Source organism: Polypterus senegalus, chromosome 2 (assembly GCF_016835505.1).
Source record: "Polypterus senegalus isolate Bchr_013 chromosome 2, ASM1683550v1, whole genome shotgun sequence".
In the NCBI taxonomy this organism is placed as follows: Eukaryota; Metazoa; Chordata; class Cladistia; order Polypteriformes; family Polypteridae; genus Polypterus; species Polypterus senegalus.
Window position 1 is genome coordinate 275,803,967 of NC_053155.1, and position 27,068 is coordinate 275,831,034.

Sequence of the window (27,068 nt, forward strand, 5' to 3'; positions counted from 1 at the left end):
ACTTTTTTGGCACTAAGACTTGTTCAGTATGTGTCACTGCTTTGAAAAGATTGCAACCAAATTCTTAGATGCTGTTATATGAACTTTCCCTTATTCTATTAGCATGTCTATTTGGTATTCAAATCTTGGTCATAAAAAATGAAAACGGACGAGCAGACAATAATGAAAGATATGCTGACGACTACATTACACATTATCAGCTTCAAGTGTATCTAGCACATCTAAATTCTCACTATGTTTGTGCTTTTAGTAACAATAGATTACATTTTAAGTGCTCATATTAGCACCTACAGTATACAGCTATCTGCATCTCTGAAATACAGTATAACAGACCATATACCTCAGTATTTATTTTATATACACACACACCCACATTCTGTTATCAGTATGTTTGTCTATACACATACACACACACACACAGTGTATACAGTACACCCCCAAATATTCTTTCCAACATTAAAATTATCCAAATACTACTAGTGACAGTCATTTAACTATGAACACTATCAAGTTATTTATTTTGTTTGACCATCTAATGGTTGTCTATTAGTATCTGGAATATGTGGTTTTAATTGCTGTTTACAATACAATTTGCACATTCTCCATCAGACTGCATCAGACTTTCTCATATAACCCGAAAGAGGCCCTTGTTGGGTAAACAATCGTCTCTAAACCAACAGACTATATAATGAAACTAGCTGTTATACCCATCTAAGATGGGAAGAAATCCACGTGATCAACATAGACAATCTTTCTTATTTGATACATGGGTTTGTCCATTTGGTCTGGTTTAATAATACATACACCCGATCCCTTTCCCTCATGGTGACCGTTTACATAGTGGGTTGAAATGACCAATCTTATGTTCAAAGTGTTATGCTGTGAAAATGCAGAAGTGGTCAAGGTGCAGTGCTAGTGCTGCTGTCTTGCAGTAAGGAGACCTGGGTGTGCTTCCCGGGTCCTCCCTGCTTAGAGTTTGCATGTTCTCCCCGGGTCTGTGTGGGTTTCCTCCGGGTGCTCCAGTGTCTTCCCACAGTCCAAAGACATACTGGTTAGGTGCATTGGTGATCCTAAATTGTCCCTAGTGTGTGCTTGGTATGTGGGCTGGCGCCCTGCCCGGGGTTTATTCCTGCCTTGCACCCTGTGTTAGGATATAGCGGTTATAGCGGATATTGTAGGATAATGGAGCGTATTGGTCTGTTTTATCCAATCTAGCCTAGTCGTGTTGTGGCTTTGGTTTCCCGACATGCCCATCACTTTATCATTATTTTCACTCACCCACTGGCCACCACGTAATGATAGCATTCAATAGCATTACAGCTATTAACTTTATTCACGTGGCCTGAGCAATTGGAAGAAAGTTGCCACCACACTGCAGTTGCATGCATAAAATGTCAGACAACAGCATAGCTAATAAGACCAATTTTCTTATTTTTAAACCCATATTTTAGATTTTTTTCACTCTTCTTTTACATGCTTTGCCTACTGGAAAATGTTTCTTTCTAGCTTTAGCAACGGGACAATAAAAAGACGTTTGTCTTTTCATTAAGGTGTATGTGCTCTGTGTTGTTCTAGTTTCCAGTGCAAGGCAGATTACTTGTAGTGGATCAAAGGATTTATATATAAAAGAAAAAAGCTAAAATGAAAAAAGAATGCATGAAATATGGATAAAATGGTAAACTATGGGGAGAAGGAAAAAAAAACTATTTTTTAAGCAAAAAAAAAAATATAATAATTACCCACATTTCCCATATTGGAGTCTGCTAGCCACATTTCTACCAAGCAAGTCCAAATTGTGAACTCGCCAATTCATGGAAAAACAAAGCTAGTCTTGATAACACTTAACACAAACCAGGAACTAATCCTGAGCAGGATACATGCCCGTCAAAGGACATGAACATACTGGGCCAGCTGAGAAAACTCAACTCAAGGATTACATGGGCTCTTGAGACATGAATTTATACCACAATAGATAGAAATCACAAAGAAAAGTGACGACTGGCAAACTGGTAAATTAAACATAGGATTTTGAATCAGTTAGGCACCAGTGCATGCCACTGCAGTATAAGCACAAAAATACATGACATGAAAAACTACTAGGAGTTTGGTAAAATTTCAGGGTGAGTTTATTAAGTTTTTGACTGAAAGCAGTTTTTGGAGGAGGCAAGTGTTAAAAGAGTGCAGCATGGTGGCACAGTGGTAGCACTGCTGACCTGTAGTAAAGAGACCCAGGTTCTCCCTGCATGAAGTTTGCCTGTTCTCCTAGGTCTGTGTGAGTTTTCTTCTGGGTACTCCAGGTTCTTCCCAATGTCCAAAGACATGCATGTTAGGTGGATTGGCAACACTAAATTTTCCCTGATGTGTGCTTGGTGCGTGGGGGTGTGTGTGGTTGGCCTGCAATAGACTGCCATCCTTGTCCAGAGTTTGTTCCTGCCTTGCACCCTGTGCTAGCTGGGATAGGCTCTGGCATCCCCCACGACCTATATAGCAGGTAAGAAAATGACATATGTATTAAAGGATTTTGAACACCGACATACTGATCTGTATTTACCTGTAAGGCTTTTTGCAACATTTAGTCTGTGCTTAATCCAAGGTTTATCTATTTTAAAAGAACAATTGCTACAAATAATACCTGCGCAAAGCAGTTTAGAGATAGAAGGGATAGTAGATTGTAGTCAATGTGGTTGACCATATTTCCATCATGCAAGGTAAAGACACTGTGGAATTGGGGGGAAAAAAAAAACCCACACAACAGTGATTGCCACGAATGAGGCCAAGATGTTGAAATCCAGTTTTTCCCATTATAGCAACCTCTGCCCGCGTAGTAGTGAAACAGAACAAACTTTAAAATCAATAAACAAACAGGTATTGCTAGCTAAGTGGAGGAAAGGTATGCTCCAACACACCACGAGATGTAAGCCGTCTCAAAAACAGAGGCTGGCGCGCGAGTGAGGAGGGCTCTGCCCCGCTCTCTCCTCCGGACGTCATGCTTTCCCCTCCCCTCAGCCCACAGCCTCTGACTCGGATTAGCGCGAATAAACCACTCCTGCAAGCAAACTATGATACTTAGCTCAATGAGAGAAGTCGCAAAATCAACCAGAATGTTCAAGCAAAATTATAGAAGAAGAAAAAAAAAAAAAAACAGATCTAAATCCATTAGACCAGAGGTTAGGCCCATGCGCAGGTAGACGTGGATTTTATGTATATAGAGATGCGAGATCTGCAAAATAAAAGGTGTCTCTAATTCAGTTGTCCAGTAGTAAGTCCTAGATGTGTAGTATCGTCTAAAAAGACACTTTAATTAGTAAGAGCTTTGATGTTTTGAGGGAACTACATTGGCTGCTAGATTCATATAGAGTTAATTTTACAGTTCATATATTCATAGTTAAAGGTCTTAAAGGTTTAAGGCCTGAATGTTTGACCGAATATCTGTTTTTCTATGCTCCAGGTTGTGACCTCAATGATCAATGAGCATTTTCTTCTTCAAATACACCTTGCGAGGCATACAAAGAATGGAAAAATTGCTTTTTGTTTTAATGTACCTCAACTCTGGAATTCATTTTATTAAACAGTTAATATCAGTGGATATTTATATAAAAAAAAAACACTATCATCTTTAACCCTTATTAGTTAGAACACTCTGTTGATATGCATTTTATATCAAGATTTTACTTCTTTTTAATCTTTATTTTCCTACTTTATAAATTATATGCAGAAGATTACAATTATAAATGTTTATATAAAGGAGGATATATAAATAAAAAAAGTCTTATTGTCCTCTTTGGTAGACATTATTCAAAAACTGACTTAAAAGTGAAGGATGTCTTCATACATTTTTTTTCCCCTTCAGGTTAAGTGACTCGCATAGAGTCCCAGCCAGGGTGTCAGAATATGGGACGGTGTTGGCTACATTGTGGTTTAAAAGTCCAATTCCTTTGCCATCTGTCTCCAGTGTTACTCATCTAATAACCACAAATTACACACCAGCAATTAGGTAAGCAGTGATGTACATAACCTGACACTTAATTACACATCCATTGCAGACACTGGTAACAAACACAATAGAAATACATTAAAATAATTATCAGTGGGGTGTGGAAACAGCAGCAGTTACATACTGTACAGTAGCAGGCAACTTAAAAAGTACAAAACATAAATATTTGCCAAATTCATTGTTAGATTTTTAAACTCTTTTGTTCATTATGGGCAAAATTATGTCCATGAATGAAAAGAAACTAGAGGAAACCATTCAATCCGTTATGTTCATTTGGCCTGTCATTCAGACTGCCTTTTTTGTCACCTATTTAAAAATCAGGAACTATGACAGAACCCCCATAACCAGTCTTTTTTTTTTGTTCTGTGACACTCTTTTTGAATCGCTATTTTTAAGTGAAATTCTAAGAGTCTTTGTCAGTCAATCATTTTCCAACCCGCTATATCCTAACTACAGGGTCATGGGGGTCTGCTGGAGCCAATCCCAGCCAGCACAGAGCGCAATCAATCAAGCAATCAACATTTATTTATATAGCACATATTCATACAAAAAAATGTAGCTCAAAGTGCTTTACAAAATGAATCTATACTAATAAAAGGCAAAGCCCTCACTCACTCACTCACTCACTGACTCATCACTAATTCTCCAACTTCCCGTGTGGGTGGAAGGCTGAAATTTGGCAGGTTCATTCCTTACAGCTTCCTTACAAAAGTTGGGCAGGTTTTATATCGAAATTCTACGCGTAATGGTCATAACTGGAAGCAGTTTTTCTCCATTTACTGTAATGGAGATGAGCTTCAACGCCGTGGGGGCGGAGTTTCGTGTGACATCATCACGCCTCCCGTAATCACGCAGTACATAGAAAACCAGGAAGACCTCAAAAAGCGCTGAAGAAAACATGCATTATATAATTGTGAAGGCAGTGAAACAATAAGAAGCAAGCGAGTGACATATACAACCATATTCATGAGTTCTGCTACTTCGGAAACAAAGCACGATGTAAACCTACACTTTAAATTAAGTTCATAGACAGGCTGCCGCTGGCGTTTGTAATTTAGTGCCTGCCCATATAAGGCCGTCCGTCAGCGGCAATCCAATAGCAAACTGCCACGGGTAAATATTCACGGGTGAAGGACTGTGCTTATGGAGAGGAAGATGAGATGGTCAGGGTGGTGTTTGACACAAACTCAGCGAAACTGCGAGAGAAAGTTTTAAGTGCCAGGACTAAGGTAACATTAAATACAGCCATGGACATAGCACGAGATGGCACCAGCACAGCTGGGAACCTTCGATGCATGTACACCGAGTGGCTCACGTGAACTGACGCAGTGCACAGATAAAAGCAACAGTTCCAAAGAGCTGAACAAAACCGAATTACACAATTGAAAAGGCAGCAAAAATATGAAGCGTCTCATACATACAAGCATATTCATAAATCCAACTACTGCGGAAACAAAGCACACGTTGGAAAAAGTCAATGTCCGCTAAAGGAAGACAGTGTAAAAAACCCGTGCATGCAGTGTGTCAGGTCTCAGATAAAGAAGAAGACGAGCTGTTTATTGATGCAGTAAGAAACGAATCGATGAATGAAACCTGTCATCTTTACAACGATTGACAAACACGGAATGTAACTTGAACACAACACATCCTACAAATACGAACCTGATTGAAAGAAATAATGATAATCAAATCCTTGATGACAGCAACACTCAGTAACACTCACAAAACAAATACTGTATATTGACAGTCATGTTACGTTATTTTTAAAATGTTCCCTTTTCTTTTCTAGCTTTTTAACACACTACTTCTCCGCGATGCGGGTATATATATATGTATATATATATACCCGATCTACATACTCGAATAATGGATACTTTATTCCATCAATGATTGTTTTGGTAAAGCCATACTCAGTGTATTCATTAGATGAGCGGTAAAAAGTAAGGCGAGGGAGGATGACTTATTGAGGCATGCAGGCTGTAGTGCGCGTCAACTCTATCTGAATTGCGATCACATTTGAAAAATATATCTTTTCAAGTTCTATTTAGTCCATATGTGTCAAACTCAAGGGCGGGCCACATCCGCCCGGCGTGTAATTATATCCGCCCGAGATCATTTTATATACTGTATTATTGTTATTAAAGCCGGGTATATGAAGCGCTGGTAACACAATAAACTACAGATCCCATAATGCAGCGCTTCAGCTGCCTTGCCGAACACTTACGCGTTAATCAAGTCTACCTTATGATGCTGCAAGTTATTGCGAAGCTAGCTCACACGATGCTGAAGAGAAAAGTTGATTCTGAAAATAGAGCCTTTAAAAACCGATGGGAGGCTGAGTATATGTTTACTGAACCCGTGTGTCTCATTTGTGGAGCTAATGTGGCTGTAATTACAGAATTTAATCTAAGACGGCACTATGAACAAAACATCAGGGTAACCTGAAAGACCTGAATGCAATGCAGAAGATACAGAAAGCAGAAGAATTAAATAAGAATCTGACACTTCAGCGGACGTTTTACCGTGCACAATCACAAAGTGATTTCAATTGAAGCTGCTTTTATGGGAGACACAACCACTTGCCCCACTTTCCCTGTTGCCAAGTAATGTTAAACCAAGTCGTCACTACGGTGTTCCCAAATCGCACTTTGCTGATAAACTGGCGCACTGAGTTTGCACGGCGCTTTGGTGACTTTGAAGAACAAAAAGTCCGTCTACATGCGGCTCGAACCTTGTGCATGTTTGGTAGCACATATCTGTGTGAGAAGCTCTTCTCAGTGATAAAGACTAACAAAACAGCACACAGGAGTCGCCTCACTGATGAGCACCTGCAATCCATCCTGAGAATCTCCACAACACAGAACCTCACACCAAACAGAAACGAACCTGCTGCCCAAAAAAAAGCCAGGAGTCCAGCTCTAAAATGACATATGAGCAAAGACAACTGAATGATTTGATTTGTTATTGCTGAAAGGAACACATTTTATTTATATTTCCAGGTTTTGTTATGCAGCATGTTCATATTTGAATTTGTATAATTTTGACAGGATATATTTTTATGGAGAGCAAAATCTTTTGGGATATTTAAAATCTAAGTTTATTTTTATATAAAATTACATAAGAGTAAAGAAATTTGAATGTTTGTTCTTTTAATGTTTACTTTATTTCTAACTTGTATAATTTAGACAGGATATATTTTTATGGAGAGCAAAATATTATAAGTTGTTTAAGGTTTGAGTTGATTTATTCAGGAATAATATTCCTGTCTGTTTTACCATTCCTACCAAAGATATTTCTGTCGACTAAATAAAAATTCCTTCTATTTAAAATTTAAATAGAACTTGAACAAATCGATAGTTCATAATATCCACGCAGACTTGCACGTAGAGCGGGTGTCATCCGTTTTAACAAACAGCGTATTGCACTGATCTGAAATAGCTGTGTGTGTATATATAGATATGATATGTATATATATATATGTGTGTGTGTGTATGTATATATATATATATATATATATATATATATATGTATGTATGTGTATATATATGTGTGTGTGTGTGTGTGTGTGTATATATATATATATATATATATTGTGTGTGTATAAATATATATATATATATATATATATATATATATATATATATATATATATATATATATATATATATATATATATATATATATATGAGACAGCAACACTCATCACTCACAACAGTGACAAAACAATAACATTGACAATCATGTTACGTTATTTTCAAAATGTTTCTTTTCTTTTTCATTGCTTCTTTAACACACTACTTCTCGCTGCATGGTGGTATTTTGCTAGTAGAAAAATAGAAGACACAATAAAAAATAAACATAAGTCAACTTTAATTAACATAGAATAAGAGTAAGGTCTGATGGCCAGGGTGGACAGAAAAAAACAAAAAAAAAACTCCAAAGGCTAGAGAAAAAAATAAAATCTGTAGGGGTTCCAGACCAAGAGACCGCCCAGTCCCCTCTGGGCAATCTACCTAACATAAGTCAAACAGTCCTCTTTGTATTTAGGGTTTTCATGGAAGGACCTGATGATGATGGTCACGTAGACTTCTGGCTTTCAGTCCATCAATGTTGGTGCATCATGATGCTTTGAGTAGGTGGTGGTGGCGCAGGCCGCAACCACAAAGAAATTGGAAAAAGAAAGCAAGGCAGGAACAAACCCTGGCCAGGGCACCAGCCCACCGCAATCTAAGAGTCTTTGAAATTTGTGAAACTTTCCTTGAACATGCATATAACTAAGAGATTTTAAAAGAAGTTTGTGTATTCTTCCAAACATCAAGGCATTTTACATCATCTCCACTAAGAGCAACCAGGAAAGAAGCTTTGCTGACTTAGCCAAGATAGCACACAGTCATGTGCTCATAATAAGGTTTAGAGTTCAGCAACCTATAGTTTATCTTCCATTATTGCAGTATATAAATGAAGTTGTTTTTAAGCAACAGTTCTTTCAGACTTGTGTGCTGTTAAAGGGAAATTGCACATGTCTTTGTAAAAGTTAAAAATAAAACACACACATACACCCCCAAGCATTTACTGTTGGCAAATCACCCAAAGCAGAAATTGAATATGCATCCCTTAAGGAAACAGCAACACTAGTGATTGACTAAGACGTACTGTTGTTACAAAAGCAACACTGCTAGTGTATCCATGGTGATGAAGGAATTTAATAGTTATGCCTACACTGTGTACTTGACTATGTTTCAGGGTGGGTTACAATGATAGTTTGTTAACATTATTGATTATTCAGCTTTTTTTATGTTTATGCCTCTTTATTATTATTCTCTTTCTTTGTAATATCAATTTTTTCTCTTATTTTTGTATGAACTGTTTTGTTTAGTATTTTACTAAAACTTTTAAAATGGAATTATTTGAACATGCATCACTCTTTTGCGTGAATTGTTCTATGAAGTAATCTAAAGCTGCAGAACCTTGGACATTTTGGACAAACCTAGCTGCAGGAATGAATGAACTTCTGTAAGAAGACAGCACAATTTGCCATTTTTTTCTTGCACACTTTTAGCGGTGGGAAAATCTAGCTCATCTCCAAAACACAATTTGGTTTGGCTGGGGGACAAAAACAGCTTGGACAGTTTAGCTGCTTTCCACCTAAATCTAAATCCAGTGAAATCCTGGTCCAGATTTCTGACTTTCATCTTCTATTTTTAACTGTCCTATACTGGGCAGTTTTGATTGTTCTTAGACTTTATAAAACTAATGACATTAGGATTGGATTTTTGATATGTAAACAAGACTCTTTAATGTAATAGTTTTTGTTCATATTCCAAGCAAAAATTTTTTTACTAGAAGTTGACTGCACATAAGAAAATGGTTATCTGATATTTCTCAGTCCTGATTCCCAATTATTTCCCGTAGGAGAGTGAAAACATCCCATACTCACAACTTATACATTGAATGACATGCAGTCCCAATCTTTTAACAGACACCTTCTTTAACTAACATCCTTATTCACTGTATGTTTGTATGAGATGAGGGTGTCATTAATTTATCCATCCACCGATCTTATAAACCTGGGCACCAGTTCATTGCAGGTTAAGACACACACAAACACGCACAGAACGATTTTACATCACCAATCCACCTAACCTGCAATTGTCCCCTGTAAAACCTACAATTAGAAAATTACAATATACTAAAACTGGAGTTGTACTCCTCAAGCTTTCTGTAGGCAGAAGCTTTTCTCATCAATCCTTCAACCCTGGTCAGAATACCTGTAGAGTCCCATGTCAAATATGCAATGTTGCCCCTTGCTGGCCTACAGTTCCATCACTCCTTGCCACAGTAAGAATTAAAGCACCATCCAAATTACCTAAGAACACTTTTGCTTCCTTATGACTTTGTGCAGCAAGAGATCTTTCAGTGTCCCATCTCCTGCCCCACTGTTCCAACTAACTCTCTCTTTTAATATTCCTCCAGTTTATTTGCATATAATTACTTTCCTTGGCAATATTGCCCAAGGTGGAAGAATTTGCCTCATCTTGCAGTTTTGTATATAACATGGTTACATATCTTCCCTGGATTTCTGAACCTCACTTGCTTTTAAATATTAAATTATGTGAGATTAGTTTACAATAGTATAGATGCTGAACACTGGAAAATATAAATTTTACTTTAAAGGGAAATGCTGCCAAGATTTTAAAAAGTCAAAAACTGACAGTTTATAATTTACAATAAATTAATATTTCTGTTAGCTTAGAAAGTTAACAAGGCCATTTGTATGAATAAAATTACACAAATACAATCTGAGAACTTTAAAAAAATGCATACTTTTGGCAGTTACAGTCAACAGAATGTTAATTTTACACATTTCTTTAAAACCGTTGTTTTATAAATGTACTAATTATATAAATGGGTACAATACCCTTAGTTTGTCTTTTAAAAATGGCTTTGTTTGATGTTATGTATCGGTTTTGCACACTAAGGACAACCTTTCATCTATTAAATTACACTTTGCCCGTTTGTTTGCTCGCCAGTCATGCAAAAACAGCTCATAAAAGCATAAAGAGACATAACAGAACTGCTCAAAATGCAATCTTAAGTAAATGAGTCTCAAAGTGAAATCCTTTACACAGAGCACAATAAATCAAGAAAACTGAAAAATCCAATACAGAAGACACAATACCCACTCAAGTGCCTACCAACACATGATTCCCAAATTCTGAGCCTTCTAAGGCAATTTTCAAAAGTCAGAGTGGCCCTTGGTCCTACGGCTTGACCACACCACATTGAAGAAAGGACCATAACTACATTTAAAATGACAGAATGGACAGTACTCAATTACAAGAAAAAGAAAAAAAAAACTCACATATGAAATCAACAAAAATAACACAGACATGAAAAAATAACTCAATTAACAAAAACAACTCTATTTATAAATAAGACTGTACGCTGTTTGGTCACCAATAATGCAACAATGATAGAACTAATTTTCCTGAAAATTTACATGTAGGTTGCGGTTGGGCCATCTTAAAATATAGGCTATATGACATTCAAAAATATTGGGAATGGGGATTGTACTGAAGGGCAACCTAAAAATTGTGTATTATTCCAAAAAGGCTGAATCAATCTTAATTTAGTTTTGCAAGTATAATAAAGCTGAACCAACTTAAAATCCAGGCCACATGGAATTTCAAAAATTTCATCAGGAATGGGAGACTGTAAAGCAAGGTAGCAAAAAAAAAAAAAAATGCAGCACTCCACAATGATAAGTTAGGGAGCCTCTGAGACCAAGTCACCATACACTGGGGGACATGGACATGGAGGCAGTGCACAGGCAAAAATTCCTGGGGGTCCAAATGAACAGCAAACTGGACTGGTCTGACAACACAATCGCACTGCATAAGAAAGGCCAGCGCAGATTGTACTTTCTGACAAGACTCTGGTCTTTTGATGTGGGCAGCAAGCTATTGGATTTTTTTTTATTTTTATTTATTTATTTATTTTAAAATCAGTCCATAGTAGTCAGTGTATAGCTTTACAATGTGGCCTCCTGTGGACGCAACTTGAATTTAGGTGATCTAAAATACAAGAGCAAACCTGTGAGTCCTGTGATGGAGCTAGCTTTCCTGCTAAGTCTGGACATTCTGCAGGCTGTTGCGGAAATGAGGACAGTGGTGAAATTGCAAGTCATCACAAACAATTCTGCCCATCCTCTTCATGGGGTGCCCTCTTGGAGTTAATTTAGCCACAGGCTCATATGGCCATGGTATATCAAGAAAAGCCCCTGGGGATGTTTTATTCCTGTAGGCATTAAGCAGTTCAATGCTTCCTTCTGACATCTCTTCCTTCACTCCAGCTGGAAACCTTAGGAAAATTAGTACAAACTTCAAATGTACTACAGTTAAATTTTACCATAATAATTTATTATATTTTTACTTTATTGTCTTATATTGTATTTCAAGTTGACATCTGTGCATTGTGTGTATGTTGTTTTGTTTTTCTAAATTATGCGTTTGATTTTCCCCTTGGGGAACAATAAAACTATATCTAATCGAAATTAATGAAATTTTGCAGGCATATTACAGTTGATTCAACTTAAAATTGGTAAAAAAAAAAAGTTCCATCAAGAAACACAGCTGTAATTTTTCGCACAAAACCAAAACTGCGTTACCATGCCAAAATGGTCTTGGGTCAGCAGCATTAAGAATTTTTTTTATGTGCACTGAACAAAAAAATACTACTATCTTTAAGGATGCCTTAGTGCGATTCCAAATATTCTAACTTTAGGAGGAATGTACTGTCCACACTGCATATAACTCTCTCCGTATATTTAACAGACCTTGAAAAGAGGAAGCATGACAAAAAGGTACAATCTTCCATCCATCCATTATCCAACCCGCTATATCCTAACTACAGGGTCACAGGGGTCTGCTGGAGCCAATCCCAGCCAACACAGGGTGCAAGGCAGGAAACAAACCCCGGGCAGGACACCAACCTGCCGCAGGGTAGAAAAAAAAAAAACACAGTAAAAGCAAAACAAAAAACACCTCCGATGATAAAAATGACAAATAGGAGTACGCTAAAAATTGTAAGAATGGTTGCAAATGCAAGAAGAGAAACATTCAACTACTTTTGTTAACTACTATTGTTAGATATATACAGTACTTCCAGAATTATCAACTCATATGCAAATAGACACATGGGAAGAACTTTTTAAATTGAAGATATGACTCTTCACAAATGAAAGATGGGAAGAGACGGATCTTCAAGTGAAAAAGTCAGTTCTGCAAGTCTACATTTACTGTTTATGTGTGCTGTATGTATGTATGTATACAATAATAATTTTGGAACAATACTTAACAATAATTTATCAAAAATAACATTAATTTTGCACATTTTAAGCAAGAGACTGGATAAAAGATATGCGGATTATACAATATGAGTAATATGAGATTCTCTTAACCCCCCCCACCCAATATTCATATGGTACTGCACTGGCCACCATTGAGTTCCGTTATGTGATAAACTCCTTTCTCTCCATTCTGCATAACATGAGATCAACATTTTTTCTTGGCAACCACTATAAAGTACATGGGGTAAGTAACATATAAAAAATTGTGGGGGAGTTCTCCTTTAATTAAAAATTTAGTAACACTTAAATAGCCAGGGTGTTTACATCTGTAGCATTAACCGATGTATCCATCATCAGGTACAAGTTTATGAGCAATGTTTCCATGATTTGCAAGAAAACATGCTTTAGATTAATGATTAAAATTAATTGGAGCATTACCAAAGTTTTTGACACATTATGATCATTTTGATGCGTGCTACAAAAATTTTGGTAGAACCATTTAAACACAACCGATCAAATTTAGTACCTGCTTAAAGTATATGAAGTTTAGGAGGAACACAAAAATAGAAGAAAACAAACAAATCAGTGATTGAAACATTTCACCTGTAAAACTGTGATTTATATTTATATACATAAAAATTTAGAAAAAAAATGTAATAAGCAAAAATATTAAATAAGGAGATTCAAGATCAGAGAAATCAGTTTCCAATAACAAAAGCAAAATGGAAATGGCTAATAAAAGAGATTACTAAATTTGTTGATATTAGTATAAATAGGACAGAGTCCACTAAAATAACATAAAACATAGGAATCAACAAAATTAGAAATGGTCAAAAATGAGTAAACAACATACAGTAATTTCAAAATAGGAGCAATTGTTCATTATTCCTGCTTATCTCGAGATTTCATATAACCATTTGAACCCCTGGCATCACTGTCCTTAAAGGCCCCACCAGCCAGAGCATTCTTTATGACAGGAATAAGAGCAGCAAAAACAAACATCTTAAATGTCCAATAGGATATATGAAATACAACCATTTGATTGCAAAGGTTTATCATATGGTATATTCCTCCTTGTCTGCATTCTGGAGTATTCCTAAGGATGGTAGGACTTTTTCTTTTTGGACAATTATCTAAATCACAGTAGTGTGCCAGTTGTTTGGACCAGTGGTTAGGAGTATTTAACAAAACAACCTGCTGGTGCAGCAAGTCTCGTGCTCTACTCCTTCCTACTAAGCTTTAGGTCTTGCAACAGTTTTTTCCTATCATTGTATGGCACTTCATAGACTCAGGGTTGACAGACCTTTGAATGTTATTACTCTTCTGTAGTCAAAAAATCATCATCTACTAGACAGGAAACAGAATAAATTTAAAAAAATATTTCACATCTCTTGCAATGCATGTACTCTCAGCATCCTTCCTACACCTTTCCTCTGCATCTTCACACATCTGAACACCTCTTCACTGGTGCTCCATCTCTAAAGCACATTTCCAAGAAAACTTTCTTCTCAAAATCAGTCATTTCAAGGGGATTTGCTCATTCCCTGTCTGCTTTTATATCCCCCCATCTTTGAAATGGACTTTCGACATGCCTCCTACACCTTTATTCCTCCTTATGGGTCTTACAGTTGCACTTCTTTCCTTCAAAGCCAGACTGACCAATTACAGCAAAGACAAACTGACCAATCAGATTGCTTTGAGGTACAGAATACATACACACACACTTTAGTGTTTTATTATATCAGAATGTCGATTTCTAGACCAGGGGCCTCTTGTGTGTAGAATTCACAGTAAAACATGGAGTACAGACAAAAACAGAAATGTGCATATGCACAAAAAAATACAGATACATAAATAAATCTATGTGTACGCCTACTTCCACGTTCTTCCACTACATAAATCTCAGTCAGAGTGAAATGTAACATATGTACACATGCCTGCCACCCCACCCTGACTCCTCCCTGAATTACGCCTCTTTGAATATGCAAATCAATTTAAATAGCCTCTTAAGTTCGCCGTGAAAAGACGGGTCGTAGCCCACCATCTGAGCGTCATATGGAAGCATATTAGGGTACAGAGGAAAAAAAAAAAAAAAAGGGACACAGTGGAAAAAAAAAAGTAAAAATTTCCATTTTAATCATGTTGTTTATTTTGTCATTAAAGTAGAATGTCAAACTTCATCTTAAAATCGTTTAAGAGTTTCTGAGTTCCCATCATAACTAAAGTAGCACGTTAAATGCTGTATATTCTGTGTTCTTCTATGTACTCTGTGTGTGTGAATCACTATGTGCTTCTTAAACGAGCTTTCTCTTACGCAGACAGGACACAGAATACATTACATTAATTACAGCTATCTGAACAATTTAAATACTATATACTGTATACTTCATATTTTCATGATAATAGGAATTAAAGCATGTATAAAACATGGGGGCACATTAGCACAGTGGTAGTGACGAGCTGGCGCACCGTCCAGAGATTGTTCATGCCTCCTGCAAGAGGTTTGCTGCGCCATGCACGACTCTCAATAAAATAACTTAATGCAGCAGTAGTGTCTCTTTCAAAACATACTAAACCCCCAATCCCTGTCATTCCTTTTCTTTCTCCAAGTAACCAATTGCCAGACAATCAGCTCTTTAATAAATGTCAAGCCATCTGTAAGCTTAGAATGCAGATTCTTCAAAACTTTTAAGGAACTTAGATGGATGGAATAATTAAACATGTACTATGAAGATATTTCTATCTATCCAGGGTTGCGCTAGCCCCAGCAAGCATACAGCACAAGGCATAAACAATCCCTGAAAGGGACACCAGTTCATCGCTACCATTGTCCACACGTTTAATTATTAACAGTATACAGTGGTGTGAAAAACTATTTGCCCCCTTCCTGATATCTTATTCTTTTGCATGTTTGTCACACAAAATGTTTCTGATCATCAAACACATTTAACCATTAGTCAAAGATAACACAAGTAAACACAAAATGCAGTTTTCAAATGATGGTTTTTATTATTTAGGGAGAAAAAAAATCCAAACCTACATGGCCCTGTGTGAAAAAGTAATTGCCCCCTTGTTAAAAAAATAACCTAACTGTGGTGTATCACACCTGAGTTCAATTTCCGTAGCCACCCCCAGGCCTGATTACTGCCACACCTGTTTCAATCAAGAAATCACTTAAATTGGAGCTGCCTGACACAGAGAAGTAGACCAAAAGCACCTCAAAAGCTAGACATCATGCCAAGATCCAAAGAAATTCAGGAACAAATGAGAACAGAAGTAATTGAGATCTGTCAGTCTGGTAAAGGTTATAAAGCCATTTCTAAAGCTTTGGGACTCCAGCGAACCACAGTGAGAGCCATTATCCACAAATCCTGAAGGAGAATGTCCGGCCATCTGTTCATCAGCTCAAGCTAAAGCGATCTTGGGTGCTGCAACAGGACAATGCCCCAAAACACACCAGCAAATCCACCTGTGAATGGCTGAAGAAAAACAAAATGAAGACTTTCGAGTGGCCTAGTCAAAGTCCTGACCTGAATCCAATTGAGATGCTATGGCATGACCTTAAAAAGGCGTTCATGCTAGAAAATCCTCAAATAAAGCTGAATTACAACAATTCTGCAAAGATGAGTGGGCCAAAATTCCTCCAGAGAGCTGTAAAAGACTCATTGCAAGTTATCGCAAACGCTTGATTGCTGCTAAGGGTGGCCCAACCAGTTATTAGGTTCAGGGGGCAATTACTTTTTCACACAGGGCCATGTAGGTTTGGATTTTTTCTCCCTAAATAATAAAAACCATCATTTAAAAACTGCATTTTGTGTTTACTTGCATTATATTTGACTAATGGTTAAATGTGTTTGATGATCAGAAACATTTTGTGTGACAAACATGCAAAAGAATAAGAAATCAGGAAGGGGGAAGGGGGCAAATAGTTTTTCACACCACTGTACATTTTTAACTTCATTTAAATAATGTATCTGTATAATGTTATATATATACACTTTACTTGCATTTTATCTTTTTAAAAAAAAAAAATATATCAAGAGCTCCAAGAAGACTCGGATATCTAAATAGAGGACCATGGTCTCGGATTTGGAGGTGCTGATTCTCATCCCAGCCGCTTCACACTCAGATACAGTGGGTTAAAATACTCTGAGTAGGGGTCTGAGAGTAACAACGCTAAAGCAGCTATGGTATTTAGAATAGTTTGGCCATTCTGTGCATCATTATATTGTTACCGGTTGATTACAAATCAGATGCCTTATACTAAAAACGATATGCAGTTAATTTCAGTGCATTTGATAAAGCCGCGTCAGGGATGTGAATCTAAAAAAGAAAGGGAAAGCACGTAGGAATAATAGCTCTGCTTTGATGCTGGGTGCTGCCAGTTTGCAAAACTGAGCCAAAAACTTGCGTACGCAATGGGATGAGCTGGAGTGAGAATGTGCATGGCTTTACGCCAAATTAAGTTTTATACATCGCGATGTGAGCATGGAAACGGGTATATGCAACATTTTTGTGTGTATACACCGTTTACACATGAGGCCCCAGGTGCTTAAATACTTTGCCATACTTTTATCTCTTCTGAGTTGGGCTGCTGGAATTTTAATGGGATTCATGAGCAAAGTATTAATAGGGTATATAAAATCCAAACAAACAATCCAGAACACATGTCTAGGCTATGTCCACTATATAAATGAGGCCTAAAATCATTTTAAATGCTGCTTTTCACTTACAGGTTTCAGTAGCTCCTGCTACTCATTACCATCATGGTGCACTGTGATGACTTTTCATGCTTTAAATAGGAGACATTTAGTAAAGCTTCCTTTGATGCTTACTTTTAAATTATATCAGATACACTGTTGGCCTCCAAGTGACTGCTTTTGGCACTTTGCATAAGAGATCTTCAGTGTTAAATGATTTCAGTGGCACCATGTAAAATAAACATTAGCCAAAGCAAGTTTAGATACCACTTGAATGATGTTACACGGCGCTGACGTCAACAATACACACTTCAGAGCCACTAGTGAAGATGCAGAGTGTCCAGTACCTTTTAACTGCAAAACTAAGAGGAACACAAAGGATATCCAAGGACATGTACAAAACATTCGGAGCCTCTGCCCTCTGCCCAGACAGGGCCTGTCATAGCATGTGCAAACTCCCCAAAATACCTGGCAAGAAGGTAATCTGCATTTAGCCAGCTAACCAAGACAGTTTGCGTTATAAGATAAACAACAAGAAGTCATTAAAGGATTTCATTGTCAAATAATCAAGTACAAGCTTGCTATCCTTATTTTGCATGTCATTTAGAGAAAAACAAAAAAAAAAAACAAACCACATATTGGCCTTGTAAACATTTCCTGTTCGTATGCATAGCACAGTACTTTAACTTGACATGGTTTTATTTGCATTCTTGAAAGAGAGGTGCACACACCTTTTCTTCCAGGACTCAAAAATAATGTAAGGCGGGGGTGTGTACATTTTATTTGAACTAGCATTCATATTTTTCAATGCATAACCTTTGTGAAATATTTTCCCACTGACAAGGCATACAAATATCTGCCAGTAATGACAACAAACCATCTTACTTATGATAACTTCATGATTTGCCAATATACGCACCTTTTTAAAGCTTGTTATGACCCACTGATACATCACATGTATCTGAAAGCAAAAAAATGACAGTAGACACACTGACTGGCAGCATAGTGGTTAATGCCCCACAAGGTTAAATCCCAGTCCAGTCACAATCTGCAAGCTTGACACTATTAACTCCTACACTCTAATGCAGGCCCAAGTCACTCCTATATTCATGAGATTTGTGAAATGGCTGAAGAAAAAAAAAGTTAAATGACATATAAGTAGTAGAAATGAGTTTTTAGCTCGTGGTTGCAGAGTTTCTTTCATGACACAGAGAATGCACCTTTTCCAATCACATGGACCCATTTCAGGCATTTTTGGCTTCAAACGATTATACAGTCTAAGAGGCCCCTGAGGGGGAGAATATAAAGGTAAACTCTTACCCAGGACGTGCTGACATTTCTTAAATTGTCTAAAATGTTCACTCAAAGAGTGGATGTCTTATTAGCAATACAGAAGTCAGGTTTGACCTGCTTAGCCTGTTGTCACCATGACCTTCAACAGATTAAATTGTAGGTGCCCATTCCACCCTTCTTGAATAATTTTAGACAATACATAAAAAACAGCATTTTATCACTGTCTGTGTTTTTAAATTATCTAAAAGAACAAGCAAAGCTAACAATCATGAAATATGACTTGCAACTTACATTTGTTTTCCTATCGACAGTTTTGTGTCTCTTTTTCCAGGAATTTTTATGGTGAATATGGAGGACAGCTTTGTTCGGAACTGACTTCTGTTCCAGACACTTGCTGTGTTCATGTCATCCTTATGGTCAGGTAAACTTTTGGCTTTTGTAAGTTTAACTTCTGGAAGAGACAAAACACACACCATACATATTATTAAGTATATGTAAATACAGGCAGTCCCCGGGTTACATACAAGATAGGGACTATAGGTTTGTACTTAAGTTGAATTTGTATGTAAGTCGGAACAGGTACATAAATTTAATAAATGCTATTGTTGACGGACTGCAGTGCTCTGCCAATGAATGATGGAGTTTCACCTCTTTCTGACCTCCTTTTTATTACTTCTATTTTATTTTCAATGGTGATTGTTTTTCTCTTTTTTACTGTATCACCAGCACTTGCATCAGATTTGTGTTTCAGGGACATTGTTGAAGGGTGAAGACAAAAGATTAAGATGAGCTCTTCTGCACAGCACTGCACATCTATCACAGCAGGAAAGCACCAGTTGTCAACACGTCTGATGTACTGACAAGAGACAACTTCCTGCTATGTACGTAACAGTACAAGAAGGCTTGCTATTAAGAATGAATGGGGGCATCGACGGGCGGTTCATCACCAGCCCACCTCACAGTCACCTCCACTAAAATATGCTGTCTGCAGCATCCGCCCACCGAGAATGAACACAGCGCGGCCAAAGGTGGGTAGTGAATCTCCCAACCCCAATTCAACAGGCAGCCATCAGATGTACACTACAATGCCACCCTCAATAGCCTCAGTTCAGCCACAACCGGGTCACCGCTTGCAGCATTACTAGCCGCCCACCGAGAACAAACGGGTCAGCCGTGTTTCAGTGAAACCGCTTGCCGCTGGGAGCCGCCCGAGGGACACTACACTGTGCGGGCAGCAAAATCGCCCCCCCTCCAGCTCCGTCCAGCCACCGCTTGCAGCGTCCCAGGCCGAAGATGACGGAGCAGCAATTACTGAGGCGCATGCCTCGCAGCTGCGGACCCGTTCGTAAGTCGAATGTCCATAACCTGGGGACTACCTGTATTTCCTTTTCACTCAGGTCTAGAAAAACAGTCTTTTCCATTTAATATAAAAAAGTACAGAAAATAAAAAATGGTGGTTGAGAATTTGTAAAGTGTTCAAAAAAAAAAAAAAAGTTTAAATTATTGGAAGAAATAAGAAAAAAAGTTTTTTTTATCCACATTTCATGAGTAGATAGAAAAACAGTATATAAATGTAATTATTTTTCTTATTTTGAGCATTTTTAGTTTATAGATAGATACTTTATTAATCTCCAAGGGGAAATTCACATACTCCAGCAGCAGCATACTGATTAAAACAATCTTTCTATATAAAAGCGGTCGGGATTGTCCTTCCGTCCCGTGAGTGCTACGCAGGCGCGGAGTTTCACACACGCCCGTCCATTTTGCAATGCACGATGGGATTTGTAGTTTCGTTTTTCCAGGTAAAAGATGATTTTCTAATCCAGACCGTGCGATATCTTCTTCTTCTTTCTTACTATATAAAAGCGGTCGGGATTGTCCTTCCGTCCCGTGAGTGGAAAGCGTAGCGGTATTCCGCTTATCACATACTTACTACTTGCAGCTTGCGGTATGAAGCGACATGATGTGAGCAGAGTTCTGGTGCTCCCATCATTCCCTTGCTTTTGTGCAATGCGCTGGAAAAATAGACAAAATTATGTCTCTGGAAATAATTAATGTTGATGGAGTACAAATGCCTCACCGCGTAGTAAATAATCGGGGGTTCAAAAGGGTGACCTCAATATAGAAAAAAAGTTTACATTTCATCACAAAAATAACAGAAACTACAAGTATTAAAGTAATACCGCTCAAATGCAATATAACCAAATTAATGAGTTTGTATAAAATATCAAATTGATCTACATATTGAATTGCCTTAAGAAGTGGTCAACTTAAAAATCGGTCGCCTTAAAAGGCGGGTCAGCCTAGTATTAATTAAAGAGCAAAAAAAAAAAAAAAAAAGCAGTGCAAGTTAAAAAATGCAAGGTGGAGAGTGCGAGGCAGGTATAAAAGTGCTTCAAATTGGAATTTCTATGCAAAAAGTTATTGTTTCCATAAAGAACAACCAAATGAGGGTGATGCAGCCCTCAGTGGTGTTCAGTTGTGAGCCTACATTTTTGGGGCCCTGAAGCCTTAACTGTTATGGGGACCCCCTTGCAACATGCAATGAGGCCTCGGTAACCACTGTTACCTTCTTCAGTGGAGCTGTTCCATGAGAGATCACCACAAATAAAAACAAAAAATCACTACATCTTATATTTTAATTAAAATTGCTGTAGTGGATTATCTCCCATTTCAAAGTCAATGGTGTGAATCACAATTTCATATACCTTAGTTTTTGAGTTGGGGGGCGGGGGGGGGGGACATGAAAATTTGGGAAATGTTATATAAATGCATGAAGCATTCTAGAATTATGAAATTAAAACACTATACTCAATATTTTGCTTTGAACACCTGTTGGAATACATACAACATGAAGCACAATTTACAAAAAAACTTTTTTCCAGTTTTTCTAGCAACATGTTCACGTACAGTTTTGTCATTTGAGAGCTTCCTTACACTGTCATTTCCATGAGACAATATGCATATAGAATTTAAATGTTCTTCCATCATGGTAGTCTGATATTTGTTCTTCATATAGGATAGCTTTGAAAAACATATATAATTATAATGAAACATCCTTAACTATTATTTTGTATTGAATTACACTATTTCTTAAAAACCCTTCTCATACTGTAGACACCTCACATTTTTAAGCAATGTGGACTAAATTCATTTCTGAGACCCATACAGTTGTGCTTGAAAGTTTGTGAACCCTTTAGAATTTTCTATATTTCTGTATAAATATGACCTAAAAACATAATCAGATTTTCACTCAAGTCCTAAAAGTAGATAAACAGAAACAATTTAAACAAATGAGACAAAAATATTATACTTGGTGAATTATTTATTAAGGAAAATGATCGAGTATCACATATTTGTGAGTGGCAAAAGTATGTGAACCTTTGCTTTCAGTATCTGGTGTGACCCCCCTTTGCAGCAATAACTGCAACTAAACGTTTCCGGTAACTTTTGATCATTCCTGCACACCTGTACGGAGGAATGGGCTAAAATTCCTCCAAGACGAACAGCTTCAACTCTGGGATGTTGGTGGGTTTCCTCGCATTAACTGCTCGCTTCAGGTCCTTCCACAACATTTCGATTGGATTAAGGTCAGGACTTTGACTTGGCCATTCCAAAACATTAACTTTATTCTTCTTTATCCATTCTTTGGTAGAACGACTTGTGTGCTTAGGGTCGTTGTCTTGCTGCATGACCCACCTTCTCTTGAGATTCAGTTCATGGACAGATGTCCTGACATATTCCTTTAGAATTCTCTGACATAATTCAGAATTAATTGTTCCATCAATGAAGGCAAGCCGTCCTTGGCCAGATGCAGCAAAACAGGCCCAAACCATGATACTACCACCACGATGTTTCACAGATGGGATAAGGTTCTTATGCTGGAATGCAATGTTTTCCTTTCTCCAAACATAACGCTTTTCATTTAAACCAAAAAGTTTTATTTTGGTCTCATCCGTCCACAAAAACATTCTTCCAATAGCCTTCTGGTTTGTCCACGTGATCTTTAGCAAACTGCAGACGAGCAGCAATGTTTTTTTTGGAGAGCAGTGGCTTTCTCCTTGCAACCCTGCCATGCACACCATTGTTGTTCAGTGTTCTCCTGATGGTGGACTCATGAACATGAACATTAGCTAATGTGAGAGAGGCCTTCAGTTGCTTAGAAGTTACCCTGGGGTCCTTTGTGACCTCGCCAACTATTACACGCCTTTCTCTTGGAGTGATCTTTGTTGGTCGACCACTCCAGGGGAGGGTAACAGTGGTCTTGAATTTCCTCCATTTGTACACAGTCTGTCTGACTGTGGATTGGTGGAGTCCAAACTCTTTAGAGATGGTTTTGTAACCTTTTCCAGCCTCATGAGCATCAACAACTCTTTTTCGGAGGTCCTCAAAAATCCTTTGTTTGTGCCATGATACACTTCCACAAACATGTGTTGTGAAGAGCAGACTTTGATAGATCCCTGTTCTTTAAATAACACAGGGTGCCCACTCACTTCTGATGTCATCCCATTGATTGACAACACCGGACTCTAATTTCACCTTCAAACTAATTGCTAATCCTAGAGGTTCACAAACTTTTGCCATTCTCAAATATGTAATATTCGATCATTTTCCTCAATAAATAAATGACCAAGTATAATATTTTTGTCTCATTTGTTTAAATGGTTTCTCTTTATCTACTTTTAAGACTTGAGTGAAAATCTGATGTTTTAGGTCATATTTATGCAGAAATACAGAAAATTCTAAAGGGTTCACAAACTTTCAAGCACAACTGTACATTCCCAGGATTAGGGGCCCTGAAGATCCGCCCCGGTGCCACACTTATAAGACTTTGAGTGGATTAGATTGTGAAAATATAATTATAGAGTACTCACATTTCTATGCCACGTACCCTTTATATATCACAGTCACCTTGTAAAAGTCTGTTTGTGAATGCACGTCAATGATAATCAACCACATACATATGCCATCACAACGCTGCAGACGTTCATTGGCTTGTAGAACGGCCTTTGCCCTAACAGGTTAAGATACCAACACCTGTGTTCAAGATGATCTGCATGTACTCCACAACTGAGCATGCAATTTCATGCATGACATTATAGGACTTCTACACTGTATTTTGGAGTCCAAAAAAAGGCATATGGTTCCAGCATCTGAGTGGCTAGCTGCTATTAACTGGCACATATAATGACATGATTGCTGATAAAATGAATAGTATAGAACATTTGAAAAACTCTGGTCTGCAAAAGCTAGTTTGCCTCAAAATAGATATTTGTCAGCTTTATCTTGGCATTGCATACAACTTGTGTATTAATGGAATGTAATAGCTTATAGCTAACAAAAGCAGCTTTATTCTCACTAGGTGCCCTTATTGCAATAGGAATACAGTAAAGTGATCTGATAATGTTAGAAGAACCAGACCACGCTGAAAATTTACTTTTTATTTTGACAAAAATATATTATGCATATACTCCCACACCTTACAAAAACTGGATGTACTGCCTCCTCAGTCAGCTAATGACTTTCACCAGAGTGGGTATGATAGAGTGAAGCTGGGCTGAGATATTCCTGACCTTTCAGCCTGTTCCCCGAGAAGTGACAACAGGTAGCCAATAGTGCTTCCGACAGTGTTCAGAAGCTATTAAGAAGGCAAACAGAATGTTATATAGCATGATGTGTAGAGTACAAGTCTGAGGAGGTTCTGCTCAAGCTTTATAATGCACTGGTGAGGCCTCATCTGGAGTACTGTGTGTAGTTTTGGTCTCCACGCTACAAAAAGGACATAGCAGTACTAGAAAAGGTCCAGAGAAAAGCAACTAGACTCAATCCAGGGCATCAGGGGATGAATTACGAAGAAAGATTAAAAGAGCTGAGACTTTTCAGTTTTAGCAAAAGAAGATTAAGAGGTGACATGAATGAAGTGTTTAAAATTATGGAGGGAATTAGCACAGTGGATCAAGACTGTTATTTTAAAATGAGTTCATCAAGAATATGGGGACATAGTTGGAAATGAATTAAGGTTAAACTTTGCATAAATATTTGTAAGCTTTTCTTTACACACAGAACCATAGACACTTGGAATAATCTATCAAGCAATGTGGTAGACAGGAAGAATTTAGGAACTTTCAAAACTCAGCTTGATGTTTTTTTAGAAGAATTAAGTGGTTAGAGATGGCGAGCTTTGTTGGGCTGAATGACCTGTTCTTGTCTAGATTGTTCTAATGTTCTAATAAATTGACAAAAAATACAAAAAAGTTCTTCAGTGAAAATGTGAAGCATTGGTTGTCTTAAAAGGAACTGAAATATAGTCTATACATCATATTGAACAATTTTCAGGTTTATTATATTTGTCACATTAACACACAATAATGGCTTGGTGATATGAATTATTATAATTCAGATCATTGAGCTGTTATTACAGTATAATATAATACTATAATAATGCATGTGAGTCATTTAACTGATTTGGCTACATTTCCCTGGTTGGTCAAGAGTGTCGTCATTTCCCAGTTTCTCCAAAATTTTACGTAAGAATGGTCATAATTTATATGCCCATATTACCCTGTCAAGTTTTCTTTTTAAAATCCCACCGTTTACGTGGGGTGTTGCAAGTGCACATTTCAAACCTATTTTTGTGCGTACACACAATGACCAGCTTCCAGCTTGAGACACCATGGCTGAAATCCTAGTCTAGGTTCAGAATATTTGTATTCTGCATATTCATAGGCACTCCAGTCCCATCCCATAAAAACACACAGATTAAGGTGAATGGCGACTGCAAAATAGCAATTAGTGCTATGTGCATGCTAAAGACATGCCTGAAAAGGTGGCACTCCATCTAGGATTTTATGCATTGTACCAGATGGTGCTAGTACCTCATTTTCCTGATACAACTTTAGGGTCATAAGTTAACAAACAAAAAATGCAAGCATGGCTAGTCGGATCAGACTAAACCTTTTGACCGACAGTTCCAGTCTTGTGCCTGGTATTTTTCAGCATGGTGCTTTTCAATAGAATAAAAAAAGGATGGACATACAAATGGAGAGTACCACTCACGAAGCACCACATGGAAACAGTTAATTTGCACTATAAATTAAGTTTCAGCACACAAATCCTCAATTTTCACTTTACTAGAGTGTTGGGAACATTGTTCCTCTAGACTTCAGTGCAGATTAAAACTGGCATAATTCAAAATTTTATTTCCAATCAAAAAAAGTGGTCCAATTCTTGCAATAGAGTAAGCAAAATGACATAAAATTACCCTTTTATCACACCCTGCCAATCTATAAAGTTTCAGGGTGTCAATCCTCTTATTGCCGTCCTGATAGCAATTAAATTGGGAAACTCCAAACCCACGATACCCATATACAGTGGTGTGAAAAACTATTTGCCCCCTTCCTGATTTCTTATTCTTTTGCATGTTTGTCACACAAAATGTTTCTGATCATCAAACACATTTAACCATTAGTCAAATATAACACAAGTAAACACAAAATGCAGTTTTTAAATGATGGTTTTTATTATTTAGGGAGAAAAAAAAATCCAAACCTACATGGCCCTGTGTGAAAAAGTAATTGCCCCCTGAACCTAATAACTGGTTGGGCCACCCTTAGCAGCAATAACTGCAATCAAGCGTTTGCGATGACTTGCAATGAGTCTTTTACAGCGCTCTGGAGGAATTTTGACCCACTCATCTTTGCAGAATTGTTGTAATTCAGCTTTATTTGAGGGTTTTCTAGCATGAACCGCCTTTTTAAGGTCATGCCATAGCATCTCAATTGGATTCAGGTCAGGACTTTGACTAGGCCACTCCAAAGTCTTCATTATGTTTTTCTTCAGCCATTCAGAGGTGGATTTGCTGGTGTGTTTTGGGTCATTGTCCTGTTGCAGCACCCAAGATCGCTTCAGCTTGAGTTGATGAACAGATGGCCGGACATTCTCCTTCAGGATTTTTTGGTAGACAGTAGAATTCATGGTTCCATCTATCACAGCAAGCCTTCCAGGTCCTGCAGCAGCAAAACAACCCCAGACCATCACACTACCACCACCATATTTTACTGTTGGTATGATGTTCTTTTTCTGAAATGCTGTGTTCCTTTTACGCCAGATGTAACGGGACATTTGCCTTCCAAAAAGTTTAACTTTTGTCTCATTAGTCCACAAGGTATTTTCCCAAAAGTCTTGGCAATCATTGAGATGTTTCTTAGCAAAATTGAGACGAGCCCTAATGTTC

General features: G+C 37.6%; 1 protein-coding gene across 1 annotated transcript in view; it reads right to left on the minus strand.

The window, feature by feature from the left end:
• Positions 1-27,068, minus strand: part of zmp:0000000991 — a 59,245-nt gene that overhangs the window by 14,481 nt on the left and 17,696 nt on the right. Inside the window, exon 3 of the mRNA XM_039745617.1 lies at positions 19,127-19,286. Coding sequence (XP_039601551.1) covers positions 19,127-19,286 — 160 coding nt within the window. The remainder of the gene's footprint in view (positions 1-19,126; positions 19,287-27,068) is intronic.